This window comes from Loa loa (genome assembly GCF_000183805.2).
Source record: "Loa loa unplaced genomic scaffold supercont3.566, whole genome shotgun sequence".
Taxonomy (NCBI): domain Eukaryota; kingdom Metazoa; phylum Nematoda; class Chromadorea; order Rhabditida; family Onchocercidae; genus Loa; species Loa loa.
The window spans coordinates 12,108-20,901 of NW_018108746.1; the positions used below are offsets into that span (position 1 = coordinate 12,108).

The following is an 8,794-nucleotide window of genomic DNA, read 5'->3' on the forward strand; positions in this document are numbered from 1 at the left end:
GAAATTAATATATAATGCCAAATCGTTTAGCGAAAAATATAAGACAGTGACAACCAGTCATATCTTTCATTATATCACTAAAGACTGTTGTAGGGTTCTTGATTTGGTATTCTGTAACTGGTGCTTTCTTTGTGCGTTANATTTTCTTTAGGCTTAAGGTTTTAAAAAAGAAGGCGGTGTTAGTTCTCCATCATCTCAAGTCCGCTGAATTAGTGGGGAAGCTTATAAGTGACATTTAAAACCCTGTAGAACTTGGTTTCCCGGTCCCCAAGAATATTTAAATGAAAGAGTGAGTCGAGGAAAAAAATTATCGGAAGGTTCTGCTAATTCACTGAATTCTGATACCATCTCTCAATGTCATGTCACATTGAATGCCTATGCGTAGACTTCACAAACAGAGTTCACAGCATTTCGAACTGTCCCACTTAGTTTAATTGCTCTGTTGATTTGTTTGGATGCGATTGGCATAGGGGAATAACTGAATCCTTCGAGCGAATATTATAAAGCGGCTAATGATGATAGTTATGAAAAATGATATGTATGAGAAATTCTGATAACTAATGACATTTCTCTATTTTTTCATGGTCACTCCCTGATAACTGACGACGTTTGTTCACGTTTTTGTACTTAAACTATTTCAGGGTCCTGATAATACCATAACTCTAACAGAACAGCCCACATCCGTTACTGCAATAGCTGGTGCTGTAAACAGTCCGTTTCAGCAAAATGTATTGTTTATTTTATATGATAAGCTTTCTGGTTTTGATCTTTTTAGTTCCTTTTCTTCAGCCAATCATTTGTGTACGTTGACATGAATTTTTGCATATCACCGAAACTGGTTTTCGCATTTGGGAGATATGACGTACTCCTTTACTGCGGCAGATATTCGCATTCTTTGGGCGTGTTATTCAATATTACGTATTTTGATTCGCTTGAAATGAGTCAATGTCTACTTGATAAGTGGTAGTGAAGTGTGAAATAGATAGCTTCATGTAGATATGTGATTGTGTCGACTGAGCGATATTTCATGGCCAGAAAAAGTAATTAAATTTATCCTGAAGGATTAAGGAGGCATGTGGATAGAGATGGGCTTGGATGTTAATTACATGTGCATGGCTGTATATTTATACATATGTATAAAGCTGATGAGGCTATAGTCTCTGTAGCAGCTGCTTCAGTGTTAAGGATTGAAATGGTTTTTAATACTATGATTTTTTAGTACACGGATGATATAACCTTACTTAGTCATTCCGCTTCAATGGGGTTAACTTCAAGGAGTGATTATGTCGATGAATGGTACTATGTGGATCCGAAAAATGCTGTGCAAGGTCCCTTCCCAACAATTCATATGCAGGTGAATATTATATTGGCAGAAAAATGGAAAATTAAATGGGATGATTTTTGGTAGTTAGTCAAACTTGATTTAAATACTGAATTAGAAAACTTTTTACTGCTTACTCATATTTGGGAAATAGAGCTTCTTTAAGCGTAAATTTCAGGCTTGGTATAAATTAGGATATTTCACACCGGAGTTACGCGTGCGACATGGACAGAATCCAGATAGCAGTTTTACGACTTTGGGTGAGTTAATAGCGATGAATAGTGAGGAGACGCCGTTCAAATTGAAACCCTTCCAGCCACCAGTAATGCAGTTACCTTTGCAACAGACTCAGGAAGTAAGGTAAACATTTTAATTTTTTTTTATAGATAGCTGATTTTGAAAATACGAAGGCATTTAATTCTAAGGAAACAGAATGCATAAGTAACCAATGATTGATTGTATATTGTATAAAGTATAATTGAGATAATATTTGATAAAATGATGTACCTACATTATTTTCCTATCACGGGTGGATATTATAAGGAGTTTGTTAAGCGTAAATTAGTCACAGTGCATTGTTATTAAATTAGTTTCCTAGTATTCTTTAATTTTTGATTTTGAATTTCGATTATCACAGCAGAAATATATGGAGTCGAGATTATAGTGTATCACTTATTGAAGCTGCAAAAGTCAAGAAGGAACGACAGGTTAGTACTTATCTTTGTGTTTTATGTCAAATTTTATATAAATTTGGCTCTTTTTAGTTTTGGCCGTATTTTCAGGAACCATGGACTTTATCCTACTAAGACAGAAAAGAAAATATCATATATGCTAGGCATCTCTACCAAAAATATAACGTAGGGCTCTTCATTTGTAGAAATTGGAAGAAGAGCAACGTCGGGTGGCAGAACAGGAAAGACAATTGAAAGAGATGCGGGAAGCTTTGTTGAAAGAGGAGGAAGAAAGGGTCGCACGAGAACGGAGAATTATGGAGAAAGAACTACAACTTCAGAAGGCACAAGTAAGATGGTAGCATTTTCACCTTTCCTCCCCTCTCCCCCTCCCTCCCTCCACGCCTTGTGCACTCCCTTAATTTCTCGGATTGGTAGCAGGATCTCAGGTGAGTAGACCATTTTATGGTACGCGTGAAATAATTGAAATTCATAGAATGTTACGTTGTACCTATTTTATTTTGTTGCTTTCAGTCTTTATTTTAAAATCAGGTCTCTTTGGAATACTAAAGGTTTCACTCTTTTAAAAATCTAAATTTCAGGAAGAATTAGCGCAGTTAGCAGCAGAAGAAAAAGAACGATCAGCGGCACGAGAACGTGAAATAGAGGCTGAAAAGAAACGGTTGGCCGAAGAGATGGAAAGGACGAAAAAGGAAGAAGTGGAAAGAGCATTAGCCGAAACAAGACGAGTAGGATATTTGTAATAAAGCTATTATTTCAAAAATAATTTGCGAGAAGGAAGGATTCCGGAAAAACAAGTTTAATATGGACTCTTGGTACTTTTTTTTCTGCTTTTTTCGACATGCTTACGTGGAAAAATACCATAATTATTTTAGAAGGAGGAAGAGAGAGAACAACAACAATTAAAAAGTGAAGCGGAAATGCGCATGAAAAAAGCAAAGGAGTTGAAGAGAATACAAGAAGAAACTGAAGAAGCGACTCGACAAACAGCCGCTGAACAAAAAAGATTACAACAAGTATCACAGTGCGCAGCAGCAACTGCACGTGAAAAAGAAAATTTGCATCATAAGCCACCGACTGAATCGAAGAAAGGGGTAGTGTAATTAAGTTGAAATAGAAGATTATTTGACTCAACATATTTAATTAGTACCATTTTCTTCTGGAAGAAATCTAAGTTGCAAGGTAAGAGTGATAAGTTATAGTTTCCTTCCAAAAATGTCATTTGATGAAACGTATAGAAATTTTTCAAGAGAATTTAACGACTTAAAAAAAACTGAATTTGGAGACAGAAAATGGAAGAGCAATATTTTGAGTTTAACCATTAACATCTCTAAGTAATGTCCAACAGAATTATCCATAATTGTGGTGTATTTGCGTATAATTAACTATTTCCAGAATAAGTTTAATGATAACAGCGAACCATTCTGAAATATATTCGTTACTGAATAGTATTCGGTGACAACGGATGTTTGTACGCTAACATTTCAGAATACTTCAAAGGAATTCGTTGTTACTGAAGAATTCACGCCACCCTTAAGGCAAAAAGGATCGGAGAATACATCCGCTAATTGGCGATATTCTTGGCAAGCAACATATCAAAGTGGTGAAGAAAAAGTGGCTGCACCGAAAAGTCTGTCTCTTTTTACATTTTTTTTTTTTGACATCTATTTACATTATCTGACTCAGTGTACCTTTGCTAAGTTTATTACTTCAATAATTCAGTAAAGTTTTTTAGCCGCTCCATGGGTTGCTGTAACAAATAAGGGAATGACAGATCGAAGCGAGCCAAGTTTGTTGGATATACAACAAGAGGAAGAGCGACAAATGATTGCAGAGATGAAGCATAAACAGCAGCAACAAATAAATGGTGCAGCAATATGGAAAGATTCTGGGGAAGCAACTCGTGCAGGAGTTTGGAATTCTGCTACCCATAAACTTAAGTGGAGGCAGGATTCCCAGGTTTTTTTTCGTAAAACCTTAATGATTTATTCCTTTTTCTGCTGTTCTCCTGATCACGTATATTGTGTAAATGCAATGATCTAACACTCTAAATAAGGAAATCTAGCTGTTCTAAGTAATTTAGAATTCTGTACAATGGCCATACTTTTTTGCGTATTATGCACTTTTTTTTTCACTTCCTTTTAGCCAATATCTGATGTGGTTGTGCCTTCACGGCAAGTTGCATGGGGTGGCGCCAAAAGTATGAATGAAGTAACCGCTACAAAAGCAGTCTGGGATGATCCGCCGCTTTCAGATAGTGGTAAAATTAAAACTAACAGGCATGTTATTGGAAAAAGTTTACTTTTAAGCATGTGCTGGAATTTTCGTTGTTTCATGTTTAACAATTATTATTATCAAAATCAAACTTTTTCAGAAATTTACAAAGTGCAAACAAGTTGGAACGAGGAAGTACTGAACACGAAGTATGTATTAGTGTTACTTTTGTTCAATATCGAGTTTTCCACGTCCTTAAAACTCCCAAGATTTGGAAAAGAAGTGAAACAAATGCAGGGTGTTTTGAAATCTTAAATTTTCTGAAACCGGTCGAAGCTGCAGTGTTGTACTGATTTCGTTTTGACTTTAGAGGTTTTCAAAATAGTGCATTTTTTCTAGGCAGTAAAGAAAATCTTCAAGCAGTCCGTTACAAGCAGTGGTAATGCTCTTACTAGTTGGATGGTAAATCGAGTAAAACAACTAAACCCACAAGTGGATGCCGATGTTTTCGCTGCGTTCATTGAAGGTGTCGACAATCCAAATGAAGTATGACTATAATTTCTCATTCATATGATCTTTTATTTCCTCTGGGTATTCCTATAGGTACTTAACTTTCCTCTCAAGATTCCTGTCTGGATAGTTGCAAATTCTTTTATTAGAATGCGTACAATTATACGTACTGCATAATAGTTGTTTCTAGAATGATGTTTCTTGGCGAATACGTTCTAAAACATGAAAATTTTTGTATTTAGGTGGAAGATTACATAATTGGTTATTTGGGTGAGAGTCGGTTGGTGAAAGAATTGATACGAGAATTTCTAGAAAGGCGTTCGCAAGCACGTCAGAAGAGGGAACCTGTTGATAAGGATGTAAGTTTGCATCCACTCAAGTTATTCATGTCAATTTTTGTGCACATATTTCCAAGTGACTAATTTTTTATTTTTTTTCAAAATTTACATCTAAAATATGACATTTTCTTTATTATTTGGAATCTTATTTTCTGCAGGATTTAACTCATCCTGCGCAAGCAGCTGATGCATTAAGTACCACTGCGGTGAACAGTAAGTCCGACAGTTCTACCTCGCAACAAATATTAACGGGTGGCGGAAAACGCAAGAAAAAAGGTAATAAAGGAAGTAAACTGGTTGTCGATGGTGCGTGTTTGGGTTTCAAAGGAACAGTAGATCCGAATCGTGTTAATGTCGGTGAAATTGATACTGTCGGTAGTGGTGCGGTAATCGATTACTCGCATAAGTGATTATTTCGAGGCAAAGAAATTATTTTGTCAAAATCAGTTTCCTTTTTTCCATTTTTTTAATAGGCACTAACGTTTTACATTTTTCTTGTTTAAAAATTTTTTCTTATTATTTAGGATTCTGTATGATTCTTTTTTTGCGACTTTCACGACAACCGTTTCATTTAGCTAGTTTTGAATAATTCTTCGAGCCAGTCGTGAAGTTATGATGAAATTTTCACCAAGTGATTTGGAAATACTATTTAACGACTCAAATTTCGGTCCGGAAAGTTTGACTAGTTCCACTGTGGAGCATATCTGCGAAAAGAAAGTAGTAATACAAGCAAATAATCCGTTTTCGGAAATAATTTCCGGGAAGTCATTGTGTGATATTATGTTAAATCCCCAAGTAGGTTCATAAATGAAGGTCGTACTTTTCTTTATTTTTCTGTATGAATATTGCTTGTATTTTGCTGCGTTTTTGGCCTGTTTTTTAATTTTTTTTATTTTTTATTTTTGTTTTGAAATATCAGCTTATCGTGGAGATTATTTGTATAGCAAAAGCAGGAAACGTTCACATTTCCATCATTATCGACCACCGAGCTGCATTGGTCATTATGTATTATATCTATCTTTTGGATTTGACTTGCTCACTTCTATGAGGTCGGGAAGAAAAGCTCACTAGTTTTCTTTTCTTGCGCGTTTATTTGTGCATGCTGCTAACCGAGCATGTGGACGATAGTGTTCTTACGTTTTTTTCCGTCATTTTGTCGAATTGAGGTTTGACCTTTATGAATCGGAAGACGATGGCTATAGGCCATACAAGGATTCTTTTTTCTTCGAAAGCTCACACCTATTTAGAAAAACAATTGACTTTTTTAGAGTGATTTTATTGGTCCCTTGGAATTCCGTCATTTTAAGTTTCATTAGATGGGAAATGTGTTTGAATGGTAATTGACTTTATGTTTTCGCATACAACAATCTCGATGAATTTCAGCGTTTCAAATTTTCCGAATGGGATTTGAATACTAGATGTTTTTCAACTTCAAAAATTTCATGTCTCTTTGTGTTCTCAAAGATTAACCTAATTCGTTTGGCGAGGGTTCTATTGTTCTATGTTTTGCTATTTCTCTCAGTTATTTTTAGCTTTTTGGTATGCGATCTCTTTGATATTCTGTTGTCGGTCCCCGGTCTCTTCCCCCTCTCCGTCTTTTTTATCTCATAATTTGGCTATTTTGGCTCAAAGAGCGCAGAAGCTTTTCTCATTCTTTTCAATAATTTTTGGCATCCTGACTTTGGCATGATAAGTTGTACCTCTCATTCTTTATCGTTTTAACTTGTCTGGTGATGTTTAGTAGAAATGTAGCATAGGTTTTTTTCTTTTTTTTTTCAAGCATACTAATGAAGCACTCGACTTCTTTACAATAATTTGAGCCGCTTTTTTTGAAATTTTCTAGGTTATTTTGATATCACCTGAAGTTTTATTAGGTATTTTAACATAGGTTTTATTGGCCGTTACCGAACTATTTGATTGACCATCGTATTTAGAAATTAGATAAATGTATGAGTTACATCTTCGCACTGTATTATCTGAATTAAAGTACTCTATTGTACTATTCAAATTAAAGAACTGTATGGTTAATACATGCTCAGTAGGTCAGAACATACGGGGTAGTGTAACATTTTATATCATTTGAGGATTGTCATGTTGACAGTAATTTTTCGGTTTAGTTTTCATTTTTTCCTCATTCCTGTTCATATAATTTTTGCATGTCCTGGGTTATTGTGCCAAAGTGGCTCTAAAAGAAAATGCTGGGATTTCCGATTCTTCCATTGCAACCGACACTTGGCGACTTCCTCCTGCTTTGTTTCGTTTTCATGACATTAGTATTGATAATGATACTTGTTTTTTGTGCGTTCAATTTCATTTTATTTACTCTGGTGTTTACTGTCTTTAAATTTATCCATCTTTGCATAGACCTATCATACTACATGTGAATGGATAATATAATGTTGTGACCGTAATGCTGTTTACAAATTGTACAAAGTTTTGATATTGATGTTTATAAAACGGTTATATATAAATACATGAGTTTTGTATGTAGATTTAGAGTTGTTGGCATTTTATCGAATACAGGAAAACCGATTTTATGAATTTCATGGTTACTTGGATAATGTGTTCAAATAAAGTACCATAGATGTGTGATCAAACTTCACACATTTTTGTAGTATCATTGAAATGCCATCGTCTTCTTTCCTTGACAAAGTGTTGTAGTATAAGAAATGAAATTGTAAACTTATCAAAGTGAATATCAAAGTGTTGAACCATGCCGATGTTCTCATATCTTTCCAAATGTTAAAGCAAAATGAAGGAAGGAGGATGATGAACCAACTAAAATTTATTTAGAGAGATTAATTGTTTACATTTCAAACTCTAATACAAGGAATAAACTTTGCTGGTCGAGAGGATCTTCGTTTAAGGGGATGTTTTTTTTTCTTAGAATTAATTGCCGGAAGAGTGGGAAATTGAAATGGAGTTTGTTCCTTTCTCGAGATTTCGAAGACAGGGAGCATAAAAGGATGAATAAGTATTAAATATTAATTATAAAAGTTGATGAGAATTTAAATATATATATTGATACGATCGAATTTTGATCTGGAAAAGGGAGATCCTATCATTCACATCATTTTTTCACTACGAAAAAAAAAACCTGATTGGTAATTATCAATTCTCTGTAATATCAAATATAGTAATTAAATCATTTCAGATTGATCTTTTTTTTTTATCCCATAAATCCTGAATTTTGATCGGATTTTCTATCAGAAATAAACGCAGTGTGTAGCAGAAATTATTTTTTAATGATACATAATTCATATTCAATTTGTTATAGTCTATTAGTCAATCAATACCAATGTATTTCTTTTCAAAAAAAAAAATTGGGGAGCAGTAATTAAAAAAAAAAATAAAAGTAATTAAAAATTAAAGTAATTAAAAAAAAAGGTAATAATTATTATACGCAGTAATCAAAAAAAAAAGGCACTTAAAAAATTGAAGTAATTAAAAAAAAAAAGTAATTAAAAAAAAAAAAAAAAGTAAAATAAATAATCATACCATGAAGAATAATGGATATAAAAAAAAAAAAAAGAAAAAGAAATTTACTTCTTCGCTTATCAAAATATGTTTTTATCACAATTCTATTATTCCGTCCAATTCTTTTAAGTATCAATTTTTTAAAATATAAAAGCTTGAAATCAGCACTTGCTATGTATCAATGTAATTAATTTTATTAACAAACTATTTGAATATGATAGTATGAAAAGTTAGCATATTAA

The 8,794-nt window shown here is 33.7% G+C and overlaps 2 protein-coding genes across 2 annotated transcripts in view; both read left to right on the plus strand.

The window, feature by feature from the left end:
* LOAG_18828 (GYF domain-containing protein) overlaps window positions 1-5,485 on the plus strand; it is a gene marked incomplete at both ends in the record, with an annotated part of 8,665 nt that extends 3,180 nt beyond the window's left edge. Inside the window, 14 exons of the mRNA XM_020451491.1 lie at window positions 642-728; window positions 1,220-1,354; window positions 1,500-1,681; window positions 1,959-2,028; window positions 2,199-2,342; window positions 2,595-2,741; window positions 2,889-3,107; window positions 3,502-3,643; window positions 3,749-3,972; window positions 4,159-4,292; window positions 4,388-4,436; window positions 4,627-4,773; window positions 4,980-5,096; window positions 5,234-5,485. Coding sequence (XP_020304718.1) covers window positions 642-728; window positions 1,220-1,354; window positions 1,500-1,681; window positions 1,959-2,028; window positions 2,199-2,342; window positions 2,595-2,741; window positions 2,889-3,107; window positions 3,502-3,643; window positions 3,749-3,972; window positions 4,159-4,292; window positions 4,388-4,436; window positions 4,627-4,773; window positions 4,980-5,096; window positions 5,234-5,485 — 2,049 coding nt within the window. The remainder of the gene's footprint in view (window positions 1-641; window positions 729-1,219; window positions 1,355-1,499; window positions 1,682-1,958; window positions 2,029-2,198; window positions 2,343-2,594; window positions 2,742-2,888; window positions 3,108-3,501; window positions 3,644-3,748; window positions 3,973-4,158; window positions 4,293-4,387; window positions 4,437-4,626; window positions 4,774-4,979; window positions 5,097-5,233) is intronic.
* A 205-nt stretch (window positions 5,486-5,690) lies between these two features.
* On the plus strand, window positions 5,691-5,870 carry LOAG_10293 (hypothetical protein; the record flags this gene model as incomplete). The annotated part of the gene is made up of 1 exon (XM_003145820.2): window positions 5,691-5,870. A coding segment is annotated over one exon (180 nt), but the record flags the coding sequence as incomplete, so codon positions are not given.
* Between the last annotated feature and the right edge of the window lie 2,924 nt (window positions 5,871-8,794).